This window comes from Cydia splendana, chromosome 25, assembly GCF_910591565.1.
Source record: "Cydia splendana chromosome 25, ilCydSple1.2, whole genome shotgun sequence".
NCBI lineage: Eukaryota > Metazoa > Arthropoda > Insecta > Lepidoptera > Tortricidae > Cydia > Cydia splendana.
The window spans coordinates 8603733-8626171 of NC_085984.1; the positions used below are offsets into that span (position 1 = coordinate 8603733).

General features: G+C 40.2%; 1 protein-coding gene across 1 annotated transcript; it reads left to right on the forward strand.

Moving 5' to 3' along the window:
• The first annotated feature begins 11554 nt into the window (after window positions 1-11554).
• On the forward strand, window positions 11555-17557 carry LOC134802700 (zinc finger protein 569-like). The gene is made up of 3 exons (XM_063775344.1): window positions 11555-12970; window positions 14180-14494; window positions 15722-17557. Exons 1-3 carry the CDS (start codon window positions 11572-11574, stop codon window positions 17098-17100), a joined length of 3093 nt encoding a protein of 1030 aa, XP_063631414.1. The 5' UTR covers window positions 11555-11571; the 3' UTR covers window positions 17101-17557.
• The last annotated feature ends 4882 nt before the right edge of the window (window positions 17558-22439 follow it).

Here is a 22439-nt window from a genome sequence, read left to right on the forward strand (position 1 = left end):
AGTAATGAAACAAAGTCTAAAACGGCGGGATTTCAAGCACCGCCCCCGCCTCGCTCTCCTTGTCCCCCTCGCAAAGAGCCGAGCACAGAGGCGTGTGGTACGACTGATAGCGAGCAGACAACGACAACAACAGTACTTAACACTACACCGGATCAGGAGCAAAGTACAGCGGTTCTACTAAAGGTAATTCCGATAATCGTCGAGGGCCCGCTGAAGACGATCAATACATACGCCCTTTTAGACGATGGAAGCTCGATTTCACTGGCAGAACAATCATTAATGGAGGAAGCCGGCATCACAGGTCCACAGATTCCCCTGAATGTGAATGGCGTTTTAGATATGAAGTCTGGGAATCAATTTAGTCGCCGGGTTAAAGCGAAGGTCAGAGGTCGTAACCTGCCAGCCTACGAGGTCACGTTTAAAACAGTAGAGTATCTAGGACTACGCAAGCAAACAATACGCGATGACGTTATGAACTGCAAGCATATCGTTGATTTTAAAAAGGACGCCTGCTATGATGGCACAGTGAGGCCTAGACTATTAATAGGGTCTGATCATTGGTATTTAACTATTCCAGAGGAGGTGCGAGTAGGTGACGACACCGAGCCTGCTTTAGTACGCTGTCGTCTAGGATGGGTGGTCTACGGAACTACACCTGCCCACTTCATGCGACTACTTGCCGAAGAAGAAGAATACTCAGCACTGCACTGCCATACAGAGGAGGAGGTCGAGCTGCACGACTTAGTAAAGTCGCATTTCGAGATGGATTCATTAGGTATAAAAAATTTAAATAAAAGTAACCCGGCAGAGCAACGTGCGATTGAGATCTTCAACCAGACATGTAAGAAAATTGAATCAAATAGGTACGAGGTCGGTCAGCTGTGGCGTAAGGACGACACAACGATGCCGCCAAGCTACACCAACGCAGTAAGGAGGCTTCATTCAACTGAGAGAAAAATGAAACGAGACGAGATGTATGCGGAGGCATATAAAGCTCAAATAAAAAATCTGGTAGATAAAGGTTATGCTGAGAAGGTTAACGAACGCCCGGACAGTGATTTGACCTTTTATTTACCACATTTCGGAGTAACTAACGTCAATAAACCAGGCAAGTTGAGATTAGTTTTTGATGCTGCGGCAAAGGTCAAGGGTCAAAGTTTGAATGACCACATTATAGAGGGCCCAGATCTCCTACAGTCTCTTCCAGGAATATTATACAGGTTTAGAGAAGGGCCATACGCAGTCGTCGCAGACATCGCCGAAATGTTCCTGCAAATAAGGATACGAAAGGAGGATCAGCCGAGTCAGTTATTTTTATGGAGAGAGAATAATAAGAGCGTTCCTGAGGTTTATAAAATGAAAAGTATGATTTTCGGAGCAGCCTCGAGCCCGTTTCTAGCACATTGCGTGCGAAATAAGAATGCGCTAGATAATGCAAAGGAATTCCCATTAGCTGTTGAGGAAATAACTACTAATCATTACATGGATGATTTCGTAGCAAGCTTTGAAAATGAATCTGCTTTGGTTTCCAGCTCCCTGCAAGTAGCCGAGTGCCACGAGCGCGGCGGGTTCCAGCTTCGCGGGTGGTGCTCGAACAGCAAACTACTCCGCAAGCAGATACCAGCGGAGCTGCAAGCAGAAACACCCGCGAAGCTGGGTAACAAGGAAAGTAAAATATTAGGTTTATTTTGGAACCCGCAAACTGACGAACTCGGCTTTAATACGAAACTGTTAAGAGTACCTCAGGAGGTCAAGGATCTACTTAGAGCCCCGACTAAGAGAGAAATGCTGTCAGCTGTCATGTCCATATATGACCCATTAGGCTTATTAGCGCATTATACTATATCACCGAAATGTGTATTACAGAAAATATGGAGTAAGAAAATCGAATGGGACCAGCCGCTGCCACCGGAGGATGTAGAAGCCTTCAACGCCTGGCTGGAGGCGATGGACAGCGTCACGGCCTTAAGAATACCCCTGTGCTACTTCGCAATGGACACGAAGTCTACGAAACAGCTGCATATTTTCATGGACGCAAGTAGTCAGGCCTACGCGTGCGTCGCGTACTGGAGATATAAGGTAGATTCAGATTATGTAATTACTCTAATCGGCGGACGGAGTAAGGTCTCCCCGACGAAGCAGCTGAGCGTCCCGAGGCTCGAATTACAGGCAGCTCTTATAGGCTCAAGATTAAAGGAGACTATACTCAAACATCATCGTTTCGACGTTGAAAAGGTCTGTATGTGGACTGACAGCTCAACGGTTCTACATTGGGTGCGAAACGGCTCTAAACGCTACTCGATGTATGTGGCAAATAGGCTAGGCGAGATAGCAGAGCTCACTAGAACCCACCAGTGGAGATGGGTACCGACCAAGGTTAACCCGGCAGACGTGGCTAGTCGACCGGACATGAAGCGTCAGGTACATGCACATAGCCTTTGGTATGAGGGACCAGATTTTTTGAGGCGGCCGGAGTCTGAATGGCCTCAAGAACGTCCGGCAGAGGGCGACACTCGCCCTATAGAGCCCGAAGGGCTAGAGGAGGTTTGCTGCGCTACGCAGGTGGCACCGTCTATAAATAAGGTCCCTATACCTGACCCAGATAGAATTTCGAATTATGACAGGCTCTTAAATGCAACAGCAAGGATATTCCAGTTTATTGAACGCTTAAAAAATAAAGCTTATGTTGCATTCCAGTTACACCATCTGAAGAAAGCAGAGCACCTGCTGTTCCAGTACTCACAGAAGCAAGCCTTCCCCGACGAACTACTAAGGCTGTCACGAGGGGAGCCCATACCGCCGAGCAGCCGACTCTACGGCCTGGACCCGGTGCTAGAGGAGGATGGACTGATCAGGATGCGTGGACGAATCAACGCCGCACCGGTCCAGGGGCTGAACAAGAGGCCTATCATACTGGATGGCAAAAATAAGGTCGTATTTTTACTTATTTTACGGGCACATGCGCGGAGTCATCACGCAAACAATGAACGTGTAATCAATGATCTTTTAAGACAACTTTATTGGATCCTACATCTAAGGCCGTCAGTGCGCAAAGTAGCGTATGCATGCATGATGTGTAAAATTAGGAAGGCTAAACCCGAGGTCCCTGCGATGGGTGATCTACCAGCAGCACGAATTACACCATATCAAAGGCCATTCACCCACTCAGCGGTAGATTTGTTTGGACCATTACACATTACCATAGGAAGGAGGCATGAAACGCGATGGGTGGCCCTATTTACCTGTTTAACTACAAGAGCTGTGCATTTAGAAGTTATAGTAGTAGTAGTAGTAAACTCTTTATTGTACAAAAAGACATCAAAAATAACATACAATTAGTAAGAAGTACAAAGGCGAACTTATCCCTTTGAGGGATCTCTTCCAGTTAACCTTTGAGTAGATGAGAGGAGAAAGTGAAAAGAGGGTGACAAATGCAGCAAAATGTACAACAAGGTACCAGAAAGATAAAGGATATAAATACATACAAAATTTATAGGATAAACATACATATATTACACAAAAAGGAATGGGGAAAATACACTAAAAATTGGAAAGAATTAGAACGATATAAAGCAACTATACAATAGAAATATAGACAAATTAATCAGTCAGATCAGATAACCATAGTTAGTTATTTCATCGCTTTCAGCGGACAGTGCAATCATGGCGTTGCGGCGGTTCGCAGCGCGCAGAGGATGGCCGGCAGTCATCTACAGTGACAACGGCTCAAACTTCCGGGCGACCGACATCGAGCTACGGCGAGCCTTCGAGGAGTGGCTACCGCAGCTCCAGGAGTACGGGCTGCAACACGGGCTGCGCTGGCGATTCATACCACCCGGCGCGCCTAACGAAGGAGGAGCATGGGAGCGGCTTGTGCGCTCTGTCAAGACAGCGCTCACAACTACACTACATGAGAGGGCGCCGAAGGAGGAGACGCTTCGAACTTTGCTCGCGGAGGTCGAAAATACAGTCAACGCGCGACCTCTCACTCACGTGTCAGTCGACCCGAAAGACGAAGAGGCACTCACACCAGCTCACTTTCTACTTGGAGGTTCCACGGGCCTACCCATAACCGGTCCGTGCGAGGAGGCAGATCGGCGAACCTGGCGCGCCACACTAGCGCTCGCCGACCATTTCTGGCGGAGGTGGCTACGCGAGTATTTGCCGCTACTCACCCCACGGCAGTCACCCACCAACCAAGCGAGACCACTTCAAGTAGGAGACCTGGTAATCATCGTCGACCACACGCTACCACGGAACGTGTGGCCCAGAGGCATCATCACAGCGGTATATCCTGGCCCAGATGGAGGGGTCCGGTTGGCGGACGTCTCAACCAAGGGCAGAGTCTTCAGGCGTCCCACTACGAAGCTGGCTGTCCTCCCGGTACGGACAGGCTGACCACGTCGCGACTACGTGTTCAGCGAGGGGAGAATGTTACGGACACCCAGCGACTATTTTAGTACCTACGTACCTAATAAGTTAACATTTTATTATATAGAATCGTAGATATAGTTTAGTAAGTAGTTAGGCTAGAATAAGGCATTAAATAGGTTCATAACGCAAGGTCACTGCGCGTGCGAAGCGGCAGGGAATCGTTTTGTCCTTGACGCGCTGAAAGAGACAGCGCCATACTACCACTATGTTACTGTCGCTTTTTTCTATAATAAGGCTTTTAATTAATATGAAAATGTTATACATTTTTGTGGAATAACATATTTAATGCCCTAAGTGTCGTAATTTTCTAAAATATTGTATATTCTAAGAATTATTAACAAAAAACGCATTTTATGTCATTTAAAATCATTTCCGGCTAAATCAGCTTTAAGATTATATAAATACTTAGTTTTCCACAACTTTTAGTACAATAATTGCCAGGTATAGGTTTATAGATAAATAATTAATCACATTAAAACAATGCACTAGTCACTGTTGAATTTGCTGGACCTTATGTCCTTGTAATAAGGTATACTGTATTAGTAGTTAGAGAAATTTCTTATGATCTAGTTTCCAGAACCTTCTACGGCATGAAAGAGACAGTAGAAATATACTCGTATGTTAGAATAGTAAGGCTGCTCCTGCGCAACCAACCCGGTTCGTTGGAACATTCTAGAAATCCACCGGAAATGGATATCTAGGATACTATTGGCTAATTTTTCCCCAATTTTTTCCACCCATATGGGATCAAAATTGCGTATATAAACTAGAGGCGCCGCTCGCGCCAGCAGTGCATCTTCACCGGTTAGCGAGTAAATATTAATAATTTCGGGGTTACTCTGTCCGGAAAGTTCTGGATTCTATTCTAGTTTATTCTGAAGTGTTCAGTGGTTTAAGCAGATTTAATTATTTTTACATATAGACTTAACTTAGTGTGTTATAAACAGGCTGTGGTATTTTAGTAGTTTCACAATTAGAAAACGCATAGACTTACTTACCTTACTTAATGTCTTCTATTCAGTGATAACGATAATTATAGACAATAACAATATTAGTGGTGTTTTCTTCAGTATCCCGGAAAGTAGTAGGCAAGAAGGCTAGGACTTCGTGGGTGGACAGACTTGCAGCCGGTAAAAGTATATAGGGCTATACCGAAGAGCACTCAACTGAGTTATCGAAAAAGTTAGGTTCGAATGTGGGCCTACGGGGTTCCGGCCCCGTCCATCGCCTACAGTCACACAAAGACACTTTCGACTCGAAAATGTCTTTATGTGACGTCCGTTTTCGAGTAAAACTACCGTATGCGTGGTAGAGGGGGTAGAGCTAGAGTCGCACCAAACAAAGTCTGCAGCGGATTTGATAGCCCACGCAGTGTAAGTGTTATGTATACGTCATAATTTCATAGAAGTTTGACGTTTAAAATGACACTTGCACTGCGTGGGCTATCAAAATCGCTGCAGACTTTTTACGGTCTGACTATACTATGCACAGTCTGGGGGATGTCTTGTCTGTGATGTGATAATGACAAGACCAAAAGTTGGTGAACAAGTATACTCTAAATCATAATTAGATTCCAAAAAATTTTGCCACTGCAATAATTAGTTTGTAAAATAGTAAATTCCTTTTTATAAATAAATACGCTAAGATAATTTATTTATTGGTAATTTTACGCCTATGATTTAAAAAAGTACTTTTATTTACTTATTTTTACATAAATACAAGACGCGCTAGTAATAAGTGGCAACATTGTCTTACTTTTTTTGGAATCTTATTATGATTTAGAGTATAGGACAACAAAAATATAGATGGTCAAGCAAATCTTGTCAGTAGAAAAAGGCGCGAAATTCAACTTTTCTATGAGACGATATCCCTTCGCGCCTATATTTTTCATAATTTCCGCCTTTTTCTACTGACAAGATCTGCTTGACCAACTATAATACTGATTTATATACTAAGGGGGCCCACTGATTAACAGTCCGCCGGACGGTATCGACCTGTCAGTTGTTCGAAACTGTCAAAATTTTGTTCTAACTGTCAGGCCGATACCGTCCGGCGGGCTGTTAATCAGTGGGCCCCTTTATACAGAAATTAATTGGTTTATATTTTTAATCATTTATTTACATACAATATATATACAGTGGTACTACTAAACTAAATTAATAACTAGCTTAAATCTAAAATAGGCCCTTGAGGCATTGTACCAAGGATGCTGGCGGCATTTACTCGCTGTATCGCAATCATGTATTCATACGCTGTATTCATACATCGGGGTTTTCGGTGCGGGAATGATTTCGTGTATTTATAACTTTGTTTATTGTAAAATAATTACCAAACTATGAATTAAACATAGGTAGTAAGGTCCAAATGTGCTTAGAAATATTAAATTAGTATCGTTTTTTACAGTTTTTACCTGTTATTTGGCTAGTGTAAAACATTCCCGCACCGAACACCCCAATGTATGGTTATGATTTTGCTTATTCTTCCGTAAGCAGATTCGTTCAGGTAGCTTATGAGGTTATGAGGTATCAATATCACTGATAGAATGCAATAAACTTAATTTGTAAATAAATATACCATGTTTTTATTATGTTTCAGCATAGAGAAATATAATAACAATAAGACAAGAGTGCTCACTCCATACATCGGTTTTGGTTGTGTCTAATGCAGAAAGTCTAATGCTTAACTTAAATTAATTTTCCGGCCGGTGCTACATCTATTGTCAAGTAGCAGTACTGATAATTCCGCTACTCAATGCTAGATGTTGACTATGACAATAATAGTCTTTTTGAAACCTACCAAAACTGATGTATGGAGTGAGCAATCTATGTATTTTTTTCTCTATGCTGATAGAATGCAACAAACTCAATTTGTAAATAAATATACCATGTTTAAATTACGTTTCACACTTGGTGTACCCAACCCAAGCATTGCTTCCCCCGTCCCGAGAAAAGCCCTGATTTGTTTGCTGCCTGGATGTCAGCCATTGGAGAAACACTCAATGAAACTGATTGGATGAAAATATACAAGAACAGAAGAGTCTGTGACCATCATTTTGATCCCAAAGACAAAATATCTGGAAGATTTTTAAAGCAGTCGGCAATCCCATCAATAAATTTACATTGTAAGTGTTGTTTTCTGTCCTAGGGCACCCCGGAGGTGCATAGCAGGGATGTTGCGAATATTCGCATCCGCATCCGCGGAACATCCGCATTATTTTCAACATCCGCATCCGCATAAAATCGATGCGGAGCATCCGCATGATGTGGATGTTGACCAAGTCGGTAACAGGAACGTATTAGCGGCGGCGCCGGCGGCGTAAGTGCTAGGTAATTTCGTCATTATATTTAGCGAAATAGTCTAGATCCCGAAAAGTCGGCCAAGTTACTGTTTATTAAATAAAACGCAACTATATTCTTGCTCAAATACTAAACATTTCGTTATTTTTAAATAAAAAATGTAATATTTGACGTTTTTTAAGTACCAAATCTTGACATCCGCATCCGCGGATGTCAAAAAATCTGCATCCGCAACATCCCTGGTGCATAGGGCAACCACAAAATTCTTCCACGCCTTCCTGTCTTGAGCAACCGTATAGTCTATTAATATATTTATTGAGAACATACTAACAATAAAGTACCTATGAATATATAATTTTGGATATCACATACCCAATCAAGGTAAATTATACTGATCATTGAAATATGTATTCCAGGTGTGCGGCAAAGCAGTTCTACATTCATACAGGTGGATCACTGCTATACTCAACCGCAAAGGGAATATGTCCAACCTGTGGCATTGACGGACATGACGGGACCATCTAAGTATGTAGTTGACATACCAGAAATACCTATGCCATCTGGATCTGCCGAAGCAACATGTCCGGTCATCGCAGAAAAATCCCAAGAGAGAATACTGCAAAGGAAATATGATGCAGGTATGATGTGCTTCAAACTTAAACAGTTATACGGACGACTTGGACGCATTTTATCCGGATTGGCGGGAAAGAACAAACAATAGGGTTGAGCGGAGGAAAGGAGGGGAGGCCTTTGCCCAGCAGTGGGACACTAAACTAGGCTAACAAAAAAAAAACCGGGCAAGTGCGAGTCGGACTCGCGCACGAAGGGTGCCGTACCATAATGCAAAAAACGGCAAAAAAAACGGTCACCCATCCAAGTACTGACCCCGCCCGACGTTGCTTAACTTCGGTCAAAAATCACGTTTGTTGTATGGGAGCCCCACTTAAATCTTTATTTTATTTTGTTTATAGTATTTGTTGTTATAGCGGCAACAGAAATACATCATCTGTGAACATTTCAACTGTCTATCACGGTTCGTGAGATACAGCCTGGTGACAGACGGACGGACGGATGGACGGACGGACAGACGGACGGACGGACGGACGGACAGCGGAGTCTTAGTAATAGGGTCCTGTTTTACCCTTTGGGTACGGAACCCTAAAAACAGTTACAGCCATTGAATCAAACTAGAGTTAGACCAAGATAGCACTGCAACGATTTTGACAGCACAGACTGTGCAAATATTATTTATACGTCATAATTTCACAGTTTGGGCTACCTAAATCGCTGCTTTCTATGACTTTAACTTTTAACTATAAGACTTTCTATGTCGGGCCATGTTCAGTGTAGGGTTCCGTAGTTACCCGTCCGTCACAAAGGTGACAAAGGTGACCTTAAAAGAGAATATACAGTGTGTAAATTCAATACTGGCGATATATTCCACCAGGCACAGAATTTCTCCGTGTAATCATTAATTAAGAAGTTTTTAGGGTTCTAAATCATAAATAAATCATAAATCATCTCATTTATCATTCATTATAAATCAAATCATATCATCGGGTTCTGTACCTCAAAAGGAAAAAACGGAACCCTTATAGGATATATATGTCGTAGGCCGATCGTAAGATCAGGCAGATCGTAATGTTCCTGTGTAATGTTTTGACGATAGTCACATTAACTCAATAGATAGGCAGGATAGGTTCGTTAGGTTGCTTCAGATGCCCGAAGGGCAAACTGCCCAGAAATAGGAGCCCCGCGTAGCGGGGCTCCGTCGACTCAGGGAACGAGTCAAAGATTTTCACGTTTCACGATATGCCTAGGAATTTCACGATATGCCTGACCTTACGATCGGCCGCCGACATATATTTTTTTTTTTTATTATTTTTATTATTTTATTTGATACACTAGCAGCTCTTAGAGCTGATGCGTGTATATCGAAGCACTTGTATTTTATTTTGCACTTTTTAAAGTTCTAAAATGTGTATCCAGTCTATTTTTAAAAGTGTTGACCGACGGTGCACTAACAACAGTTTCTGGTAGAGAGTTCCACACATTTACCACACGATTCGGCAAGAAGTGTTTTCTAGGGTTACATATATAAGGAATAGAGATAAACGATCACGTAAATTAAAGATACTCGATGAACGCCATACCTAAAACGATACAATTCATAGAGTTTGTGCGGAATAATAAGAATCATAGAATGTATAGGCCCCATACATTCCACGATTCTTCTCTTTCCGCACAGACTCATAACAGTGCAAGTGTTATTTATACGTCATAATTTTACACGTTTAAAATAACACTTGCACTGCGTGGGCTATGAAATTCGCTGCAGACTTTTCTTGATCTGACTATAACAGACGGGCGTACCGGAGAGCAACCTTGGACTTGTCTTGGACCTGTTCGATCGGCGGTTCAATCCTTATTCTTAGTCTATGGTTCATTTGTAAAAAAAAGCGACTGATGTGACTGTCAATGTGACTTCTGTCATTACATGCAGCGTATTTGTTTTCGAGCTGAGGTTATGATAACTACATTTTTAATTCCTTCATTCAGCATTTGGCCCTAGTACATTCAGTAACAATTAAATTAAAACACCTAATGTGACATATTTATTCTGCCGTGTGATATTATTTACATACAAACGTCAATACTGGTCCCATATTAGCGAGCTGCGACCCGATACCGAGTATTCACGTTCAGCGCGACATGGAGAGTCATTATGGACAGTCACTAAACTTAGTGCAAGTGAAAGAAGAGATTGAAACAGATTCAGATAACCTGCCCTCGTCTGGCGCAGCGGTCGCACTTCAAGGTGAACTAGTAGTAGTAGTATCAGTATCAGGTGGACTACACACTACTACTACTACTAGTACTACTGCCCTGTATCATTTGTTACAGATTCAACATGTGGGCTCTATGACTTGCCTTACCTCGGAGACCATACATATGCAGCAACAGAATTGTCAACACCAGAAGGTTAGTTGAATTCTTCAAAGTGTGTTTGCCAGAAATTGGGATTTTATAAATATTGATATACTTATCTGTTGATATTATGAATGTTAACAAAAAGGTTATGAGTAGATAAAATGTGAATAAAATGACAAAGTTTATTTGTATTCTTCTTAGGGTTTTTGTACAGTCACCACACGGGATTGTGCCATGCTATTTAGGGTTCTTGCTAAATTGGAAATTCTATAGCATAAGTATTGAACAATCAATTTAGCTAGGGCCCTAAATGGCGCAACAATCGCGGAGCCTGATGGTACATATTAATCTTAGTTGGGAGTTTGACTAAACTGTTGTGATAGATTTATTAATAAGCATTTTTACTTACTCAAAATAATATTCAATCTGTTATGTGACAGTGAACTTCAACAACAATGCAGAGCTACAGTATTCAGGCTGTTTGACAGATGTGCATGTCAAGGAGGAAGACTTCGCAAATGAGCCTTCAGACAGTGAAGAGTGTGGCCTGAGCGAGACCACAGATACTAACATAACTGAAGTTAATGATGAGGTTGTGCTGGCACAGACGCCTCCATGTTTGGACAGTGATGTATGTGTTATAAGCGAGGCACTGCCATCCAGCTTATACAACCATGAAGTGAAAAATGAGAACAAGTTAGAGACAGTTCCTTCACAGACAGCAAGTTTAAACAGTGCAGACCCCACTCTGCAGGCACTTGTGGAGGCAATGCTGACCGACCTATACAACAATGAAGTGAAAGATGAGGTTGTTCCAGAGTCTACGCCTTCACAGACAGCCTTATTTCGTGAAGTGAGCAAGGCAACCATATCTATCGACTTGTGCAACCATGAAGTTAGGAATGAGGTTATGTCAGAGTCTATGCCTTCACAAAATATCACAGATGGAGTGAGTGAAGCAGCCATGCTGGCTGGCCTGTGCAACCATGAAGTTAAGGATGAGGTTATGTCAGAGTTTATGCCTTCACAAAATATCACAGATGGAGTGAGTGAGGCAGCCATGCTAGCTGGCCCGTGCAACCATGAAGTTAACAATGAGGTTATGTCAGAGTCTATGCCTTCACAAAATATCACAGATGGAGTGATTGAGGCAGCAATGCTGGCTGGCCCGTGCAACCATGAAATTAAGAATAATGTTATGCCACAGTCCATCCCTTCACAAAATATTCCAGATGGATTGAGTGAGGCAGCCATGCTGGCTGGCCTGTGCAACCATGAAGTTAAGGATGAGGTTATGCCAGAGTCTACGCCTTCTCAAAATATCACAGATGGAGTGAGTGAGGCAGTCATGCTGGTTGGCATGTGCAACCATGAAGTTAAGAATAAGGTTATGCCAGAGTCCATCCCTTCACAAAATATCCCAGATGGAGTGAGTGAGGCAGCCATGCTGGCTGGCATGTGCAACCATGAAGTTAAGAATAAGGTTATGCCAGAGTCCATCCCTTCACAAAATATCCCAGATGGAGTGAGTGAGGCCGCCATGCTGGCTGGCCTGTGCAACCATGAAGTTAAGAATGAGGTTATGTCAGAGTCTATGCCTTCACAAAATATCACAGATGGAGTGAATGACCCAGCCATGTCTATCGACCTGTGCAACCATGAAGTTAAGAATGAGGTTATGTCAGAGTATATGCCTTTACAAAATATCACAGATGGAGTGAGTGAGGCAGCCATGCTGGCTGGCCTGTGCAACCATGAAGTTAAAGATGAGGTTATGTCAGAGTCTATGCCTTCACAAAATATCACAGATGGAGTGAGTGAGGCAGCCATGCTGGCTGGCCTATACAACCATGAAGTTAAGGATGAGGTTGTGTCAGAGTCCATCCCTTCACAAAATATCACAGATGGAGTGAGTGAGGCAGCCATGCTGGCTGGCCTATACAACCATGAAGTTAAGGATGAGGTTGTGTCAGAGTCCATCCCTTCACAAAATATCACAGATGGAGTGAGTGAGGCAGCCATGCTGGCTGGCCTATACAACCATGAAGTTAAGGATGAGGTTGTGTCAGAGTCCATCCCTTCACAAAATATCACAGATGGAGTGAGTGAGGCAGCCATGCTGGCCGGCCTGTACAACCATGAAGTTAAGAATGAGGTTATGCCAGAGTCCATCCCTTCACAAAATATCACAGATGGACTGAGTGAGGCAGCCTTGCTGGCCGACCTGTACAACGACCATACTGTCAAGGACGAACTTGTGTTAGGGCCGGAGCACCCACATAGGCCTGATTCAATACTGACGGTTCCCAGTAAGTACTTTACTTTCTCATATTAAAGTTTTAAAAATAAGTTTACCGTCAAAAACTGTATTTACAGTATATAATATGGTCGTATTTTCCCGCACTAGTGCATAAAATAGCACTTTTCGTGCGTATGTCAAAAGTTTAAAGGGCCATATGTACTGTAAAACGTTGTACGATACATGTGCGAATAGATAATTCGCAACTCGTGTCGATTTAAAACACTCCCTTCGGTCGTGTTTTAATTTATCGCCACTCGTTTCGAATTTCCTCTTTTCCGCACTTGTATCGTAAATAACTATTTAGATTCAAGCATTTATCACTGACTATATTTTTCTTACAACTAGCAACTTATACTTATCCGAGACAATTCTAACAAACCCATACACAATTAGGTTGCGCTGTATCACTGTTGCTATGGTCACCTCATGGGTCCATCGTCTGATCAGCTTGACTCCTGTAAAAGGCCTCACATTCTATTGTGATTTGCATCTTTACTTTGTCAATTTTTCAAAATTCCATTATTGACATGTTTTAAATCTTGGGTGGCTACATAAAGTGTATTCACCCTTACATATCTTATCATGTAAACAAACGTGACGTCAAAGTGTCATTCCAACAATACGATTCATATACTTAACACCGTAATGTCAGATGTTTTTGAGGTGATCCGTTTGTTACTGCGATTATTGATAAAAATCTTATTAGAAATGATATTTTTCAGTGGTTATTTGTTTGATTTCAATACTTTGTGAGTTTATTTAAGTGTACAAGAACATTTTAAGTGATGATTATTGTGTAATTCCAGAGAAAAGTCTGGTAATATCTTCGATAAGTCTTTGTTTACATGATAGGACAGTTACTGTTAAGGATGAATACACTATAAATAAATAAATATTATTGGACAATCTTATCTTAGGCATCTTAGCCTTTTATTAAGCTCAATAAGACTTGTGGTTTGACTACTAGATGATGGTAATTATATGTAATTTATAGATATAAATACTTAACTACATAGAAAACATCCATAACTCAGGAACAAATATCTTGCACACACAAATAAATGCCCTTACCAGGTTTGAACCCTGGACCTGGACCTCCTGTTTCATATTCATAGGTCTGTTAATTTGAATAATAAAATAAATAGGCTAGGACGCCGTTATAAGGTGCTAGAAGAAGTACCTCAAAAAGTAACTAATAATGTGTTATTGTGTTTAGGCTGGGTGTTAACGGCATCAACCGCGCGTACTCGCGGCGTAAAACAGCTAAAAAAGTGCTCCGTCGAGCTCGAACGCCTCCAACACCAAGCGTTCACCGACAACCAAGGAACCAAGGGCTCTCATACTGTCAAGACTGAAGAGGTTAAACAAAACCTTACTCCTGAGAGAAAAGAGAGAGGCAAAAGAGAATCTATATGTAGTATTTGTGGTGCTGCGTTTGGTCTGAAAACAGATTTGATGAAACATGCCATGATGAGACACATATATATGCCTACAGGGAAGGAGGAAGAGAGACACAGCGTCTCGAACTGTGGTGAGTCTGGCTTTTTTAAGGTTACGTCAAGTCAAGAAAAAAAACCAAAAAAGTAAAAAAAATCGTACTTTAAATTTTTCTTGCACCTATTACTACTTGTTCCCTGTTTGGCCCGAGGGTTACTTGGTAGTGAATGCCTTGTTATTAAGTTCGCCTTTTGTACAATTTTTACTGTGCAATAAAGTTTAAATAAATAAATAATAAAAAAGGCCTTATAGTTAGTCGGCCCGTCCGTCTGTCTTAAGTCAGATCTATTTTTTTTCTTGATAAAGATGAAATTTAATTTCCTGACTTTTTTAATATTGCATAAGCCGTTATTGAGATTAAATGTTTATATATGTATAACAATTCTGACGGTTCCTATACTAGTTCAAAGACTTATTTTACCATCGTAAGCGTTAAAAATAACAGTTTATAATTTGTTTTTACATATGTATTAGGCTTGTGCCTGCTCGGTCACTACAGATAGCGCTCCGCTCTCGGTCAATCGGTCAAACGAACTAGTTCGGTCTTTTAGTTCCTTTAGTTCAGTTCGGTCTTTGAGAGCTAGGAATGTATGAATCGATTTTACCTTATTTTTTTTTCTAAATTATTGGCAACTGAATTACGATTCAAGTTGTACGATACTATATGACGGTTAAACATCAAAAAAGACACAATAAAAAATATTGAAAAAATATTTGTTTTTTTTCATACTTTTCAGGTTTAGGACTGTTTGACACTCTTTTATCTCGTTCGCACTCGTGCCAACGTCATTGTGAACCATTTCGTTCAGTCTATTTTCTGTTTCACTCATGTCTAGCGCTCATCAATCCCACTGAACTAAGGACCTAAAGACCGACTAAGAGCGTGCAAAAAGATTTAGTTTCTTTCGGTCCTTGACGGGATTTCATTCTTAACAGTTCTTAGTTCATGACCGACACAAGCCTAATATGTATGTAGTACCATACCATCACTTAGATAGGTGACAGACAAAGAATGAAGGACTTTGGAGCAGGATACCTGGAACCAAAGGACTTTAAAACGCTACCCATGAGCTCCATCATCCGACACATGGATATGGTGGGAAAAGCTCTTGAGTAGTTGACGGATCTTTTCCAGGGGATAATTGCACAAAAGATCCCTATGGGTCGAAGTGTATCCGCAAGGGCCCCCGAAAACTCAGACTCAGATAGGTAAAGTACTTACTGCCCATGGGAAATATTCATGCTCCTTTCGTTTTTCCAGAGAAATTGAAGTCTTTGATGCGTGACTGCTGGGTGAGACTCGAGGGCTGTGACACGATTCATCGCGAGCTTGAATCTAAGAACGTAGAACCGAGCAAACAGGAAACTGTATCACGACAGGATAATGTACCACGGCAGGAAACTGTACCACGACAGGAAATTGTATCACGACAGGATAGTGTACCACGACAGGAAATGCACTCTGACGCTATCCAACTTACTAACACAAATACATATGCATGCGATACATGCGGTGAAACATTTCAAACTGAAATTGGCCTCAATAGTCATGGTAGGGTGCATCTACAGAAGGTTCAGATATTACCAAATACCAAATCAGAATTATACCACAAACGCAGTCCAAGAAAGAAGGCCTATGTCTGCGAATATTGTAACAAAGTTTTAAAATCTAAACGTTCCGCATACAGGCATGAATTAGCACACAAAGGACTGAAACTATACCCTTGTAATCTATGTAAAAAATCGTTCGCGAGACCAGACTACATAAGGCAACATATACGGACGGCACACCGTTTTGACGAAAAAACTTGTGATATATGTCAAAAGAAGTACAAGCATTCAAATGCTTTAAAGACCCACAAACTATTAATTCACACTGAGAGAAAATCATACTCTTGCGAAAATTGTGGAAAGCAATATACAGGATTGGGCAATTTTAAGAGGCATATAAAAATTCATATAGCAGAACGTAAATACCAGTGTGAAATATGCAATAAGAAGTATACTCTAAAGTCCACATTAGATAGACATCAACTAGTTCACACTGGTGAGAAGCCTTACGCTTGTGAAATTTGTAAAAAGAAGTTTTCACTGCGACATACTTTAAAAGTTCATAAAGTAACTCACACGGGAGAAAAACCATATTCGTGTCAAATATGTAATAAGCAGTTTTCACAATTATGTAGTTTACGCTCACATAGACGCCTTCACGAGGGTGTAAAACGTTACATTTGTGAAACCTGTTCAAAACCGTTCATGCACTTGAGTGCTTTTAATAAACATAAACTTATTCACATAGGTGTGAAAACACATCTCTGTGGAATATGTGACAGACGCTTTTTGCTATTGGATACTTTAAAGCAACATATAAAAACACATCTTGGGATAAAACCATACTCGTGCGAAATATGTAACAGGGTATTTACGACTTCTACTTATTTAAATGTACACAAACGGACCCACACTGGTGAAAAGCCTTACTGTTGTGAAATATGTCAAAAATGTTTTGCACAGCGGAGTGCTTTAAAGAATCATCTATTTGTACACACAAAACAGAAGCCGTTTTCGTGCGATACGTGTAAGATGGGGTTTCGTCGGAAATATCACTTAACCGCACATGTAAGGACTCATGAGATATAAAGACAGATTTAAACTTTTACGATTTTCACTCATTATTATTCACAACGATGGGACTTAATCGCGTAAAATTAAGTTCTAAATTTACCTCCGACGTTCAGTTTTCTCCGAGACCGCGGGGATAACATCCTCGAAACGTCGATGGGCTTTATTCATCATCATCATCATCATTTCAGCCTATATACGTCCCACTGCTGGGCACAGGCCTCCTCTCATGCGCGAGAGGGCTTGGGCTATAGTCCCCACGCTAGCACAATGCGGATTGGGGACTTCACATACACCTTTGAATTTCTTCGCAGATGTATGCAGGTTTCCTCACGATGTTTTCCTTCACCGAAAAGCTAGTGGTAAACATCAAATGATATTTCGTACATAAGTTCCGAAAAACTCATTGGTACGAGCCAGGATTTGAACCCGCGACCTCCGGATTGAAAGTCGGATGTCATATCCACTCGGCCACCACCGCTCTCAAAGGGCTTTATTAAAGTAATTTTATTTGTTCCTGTAAGTGTACATTTGTTTTTTTTTTTAAGTAGTCACTATATAAAATGTGTAAGTAATAAACAAATACTTAATTTTTTCCGTGTGTACATTATTTTTTAATCCTTGTGGCTAGCCATAAGCCGCGCGTGGCGCTGTCGCTACCTAGCGGCCATGTCTGTCCTGATCTTCTTGCCCTGAGTTCTATCTTTATTTTTCTATTCGATGCGCTGTGGTGGACTTCATTTTCCGGGTTATTCGCAGACGGTCTGGAACGCAAAATGACTAGTGTAATATTTTGCCTATATCACTTTTAGTCTACATCGCGATCGGTCCAGAACGCAAAATGCCTACATCATTTTCGTCGTTTTATCTTTACGTTAGCGATGTCGACGGAGCCCTGCCGTCGCGGGGCTTTTATTCTGTGCTGTTTGGCCTTCGGCCATTTGAAGATAACTAACTAGTGATATAAAAAAGTGGTCATTTTGCGTTCTAGACCGTCCGCGACTAAACCCATTTTTCTAGTCCTCTTCTGGTATGGGTCGCCATCTGATGAGTTGGTAGTTGTAGCTTTCTAATAAGCCCCGATGGCTAATCCTTTGTCTATTGTTAAGTAAAACCGCTCGTGCTACAACCACCTGCATAAAAAATCGTTCGTTCACTTTACCCAGGTAATTGAATTACAACTCCTGTAGAAGTTGCAATAAGATTCAAAATGAACTAAATGGATAAATATTTTGTTACGATGTGTGTGGTCCGTTCCACTCGCCGGCACTCAGTACTTCGGTTACTGAGTGCTGGCGAGTCGAACGCTACAGAACCAGTCTAAAATGTGTCATCGAGATGCGTAACAAAGGCGCGTTATCGGAAAACGCATCTACACTGGTTTTTTGAGCGTTGGACTAGCCCGCGCTCAGGCTGTGAGCCTTTATTTAGGGCTCGCCTCATTTCTTGACGCCTAAAAGGCTAAAAGCCTTTTTTATTTCATTAGTAAAATAGGCTTTTAGGCGTCAAGAGATGAGGCGAGCCCTAAAAAAAGAGCTAACAGAGCTCGAGTCTTTTGGATCACTACGCTCAGGTGCCAAATTGCTCCCACCGCCGAAGTGCTCCCTGCTGCGCCGGCCGCCAGCGCTCGGGCTGGCGGGCGCTCGCGGTATGCGGGGGATTTTACCTCGTCGGTGTGCGCTTCGCGGCGTAAATCTTCGGTGATCTGCACTGCGCTCCGCCGGTTTGAGCTGGCCTTAAGGCGGCGATTAATCTAATGAACGTTTTTGAAACTGGGCTTATAAAAATAAATGATAATTTTATGTTGAAAAGTAAGTAAATAAATACGTGAATGAAAAAATACAATTTAGCTTTTTATCAAATCACATCATTTATTGAGATATTTATGAACTATGTTATCTAAATGACGGCTACAATTAATTAGGACGTCCATCACAGTTACGAACTCTGGCAGGCTTGAATCATCATCATCTGAAGGTTAATTTTTGATTACATAATAATGTCGGTATTTAAGTAAGCATAATACAAACTTACGTGAGCGGAGCCGCGGGCACTTCTAGTTCTATTTAGTTGTGAAAACTTAAAAATACAAATATTTAATTAAATAATTTTATTTGTTCCTAAGGTTGTTTTTGAGAATATCACGTGCTTTGAAAGTTAATTCAATGATATATCATCATTATCATCGAGAAATTGAAATCAAGTCTCGACCTGCAGTCTCAGCGAGTGATAACATTCCATTTCTAACCGCAGCGGCACTACTGGTACTGAACGCGTCGCTGTCATTGTCAATTTCCATAGTAAAATTGACAGTAATGCAGCTGCGGTTAGAAATGGAATGTTACCCCAGTTGAAGAAACGATATTTAAAGCCAATACCATCGCAGTGGTCTGGTTTACGAGTATGTTGGTTTCATATGACGATTCTTATATAAATGTATCTATCAAATAACAAGTATAACAACGTGCTTTTATTTCATTGATATTCTGTGCAAAACGATAACTCGGAAACGAAATAGAATTATCAGAAATGCCTTTGGTTTTTTTCAGTGAACGTTTATAATTATGAGGTGTTTTAAGTCTTATCAGAGTGGCTTTGATGAAATGAAATAGTAAACTTAAATATTTTAATATAATTATGAGTTTTTTTTTATTTCTTAACAAGGCCGATAAGTTATAAGTACATACTTAAGCAATGTTTTTTAAAACCTTATTTTCAATAAAGCCCTAAAAATTAAGTTATAATGAATGAATTAATTAATTTTATTTGTACATTATTACATAGGGTTGGTATAAACATAGTATTTACAAGTTCTCCATATTCTATTTAGACAAGCATGCAAAAAATAATCTGTATTTTGGTGGATTGTTAGTAAATTAATGATCCAACAAGATACAGAGACAGTCTATTTACAAGTCTTATCTTACAACATGCGTACCATTATTATATACATTTTACATTAAAAAACTCATTAATAGAATACACATTTAAGTCACATATCCAGGCATACAAACTCGTTTCGAACTGATTAAGAGGTATAGATTTTTAGGGTTCCGTACCCAAAGGGTAAAACGGGACCCTATTACTAAGACTTCGCTGTCCGTCCGTCCGTCCGTCTGTCTGTCACCAGGCTGTATCTCACGAACCGTGATAGTCTGTCTAGACAGTTGAAATTTTCACAGATGATGTATTTCTGTTGCCGCTATAACAACAAATACTAAAAACAGAATAAAATAAAGATTTAAATGGGGCTCCCATACAACAAACGTGATTTTGACCAAAGTTAAGCAACGTCGGGAGTGGTCAGTACTTGGATGGGTGACCGTTTTTTTTTTCTTTTTTCTTCGTTTTTTTTTTGCATAATGGTACGGAACCCTTCGTGCGCGAGTCCGACTCGCACTTGCCCGGTTTTTTTATATTTCTTGGAACCTTATTAAAATATATTTTAACACACATAAAGTATGGACTATTTGTCGTTTGATTCAAGCTAGCTTTAGGTACACATAATTGACGTAATTGGTCTTTTTGTCTGGATATCCGGTCGTTGTAGGTTATAACTTCGCAGTTTTTATTAAAATAATTTTGATTGCTATGCACTAATACAGCTGTTTCGCATATATATAACGAAGGAAACAGCAAACTGAAAATCTTATTGATAAGTTGAGCCGATTTGTTTTTGCACTTAAGCGACTCAAATCCATCACGTCCCAAAAAACCGCCCTTCTGGCTTTTCATGGTTACGTTATATCAAATCTTAGGTATGACCTAATATTATGGGGCAACAGTACATACGTTTCAAAAGTATTTCTTCTCCAAAAAAAATGCGTGCGCGCTCTCTACGGGGCTCAACAAAATGACTCGTGTCGACCAATAAAAAAAACAACATTATTAACACTTCATTCACTCTACATTTATGAAGCGAGTCTATTTGTTAAAAATAACATAAGCTCATTCTGTAGCTTTGCTTCAACCTCAAGATACAATACCAGACATGGTTTAAACCTACATTATCCGGGAACAACCTCTGCCCTTGTTAATTAAAATATAGTATTTATGTGCACAACAATTTATAACCATCTCCCTAACGAATTGAAGGAATTGGACTTACCGCAATTTAAATCAAAATTATTTAGATGGTGTTTAGAAAAAATGTATTATAACAATTCGGAACACTTTGCCATTTCGCAATGAAGCAATAATGTAAATATAGATATAATAAGTTCTGTAAATATAGTTGTAAGGTTATTTAATTTGTATGTCTGTAATAGGCTGAAAATGGAGACACTGTCTATAGAATAAGATCATTTATGTAACCATCTTGTAACCCACCCATTTCTTTACAAAATAAATATTTCATTTCAAAGAACGCTTTGACAGTTTTAATTCCTCAAAGGAGGCCAGTGGTTAATACCAAACTCGAAACAGAACCTTTAAAAAAACATCACTGGGTCACTGACCTGTCCCAGTAAATTGAGGTAGAGTGCGTGAACTGCGTTTGTGTGTGTAATGGGACTAATGGGGTAATTTGACAGAATCTGAAAATTTACCCTCCTCTAACCCCTCTTAAGATAATATAATTACATGTAATAAGTAGCTACTATTCATAAGTGCTTGTTGCTACTTGCTAGGCCTACATGAATACAGTATATTTGAAGTTAAAGTTGAAGTTGAAAATAACCACGCTATGGCGTGGTCCCACCGGGACCAGGAAATACGGGAAGCCGAAAGAAAGGTGGACCGATGAAATAGTGGCTACAGCTGGCAAGGACTGGCCACAGAAGGCCAAGGATAGAAAAACTTGGCGAAAACTGGAGAAGGCCCTCAGCCAAACAGGGCCCAGGGGTCTTTACGAACAAACTTTTTAAAACATACTTAATGATAGTCATAGTCATAGTTTATTCATAAACAATTTTCATTGTGTTTGAAATGAATTTACATACATATACATTTTCTTATCTATATACACAAGCAAATCTTATAAGATACTTATAACAAGACATACAAAACACCAAATAAAATACACTTTAAAAAATAATAATAAATAATGAAAAAAAATCTAATTCTAATGTCATGAACAATAAATATTGAAATTAACTGTTATTAAAAGGAAAATTTAAATTAAAAACATAATAAGAACAATATAGGCAATAATATTTCATATGTCAAGCCAAAATTAATATTTATTATTCATGTCAAATATATGAATTGAAAATCTTAAAATATTTGTAGACATAATAATTGCATTAATCTAAATTTTTACTAAAATATTCCTCCACAGAGTAGTAACATTTTTCCGACAAGAAAGCATTTAACTTCTTTTTAATCAGAAAACTATTATAGATTGCCTTCATGCTAAT

Excerpts from the sequence above, each read along its gene's own strand:
- LOC134802700 (XM_063775344.1), top strand. The coding sequence starts at position 11,572 with ATGTCAGAGTCTATGCCTTCACAAAATATCACAGATGGAGTGAGTGAA. Across the intron at positions 12,971-14,179 it reads TTCAATACTGACGGTTCCCA|GCTGGGTGTTAACGGCATCA; the intron begins GTAAGTACTTTA and ends TATTGTGTTTAG. Across the intron at positions 14,495-15,721 it reads ACACAGCGTCTCGAACTGTG|AGAAATTGAAGTCTTTGATG; the intron begins GTGAGTCTGGCT and ends TCGTTTTTCCAG.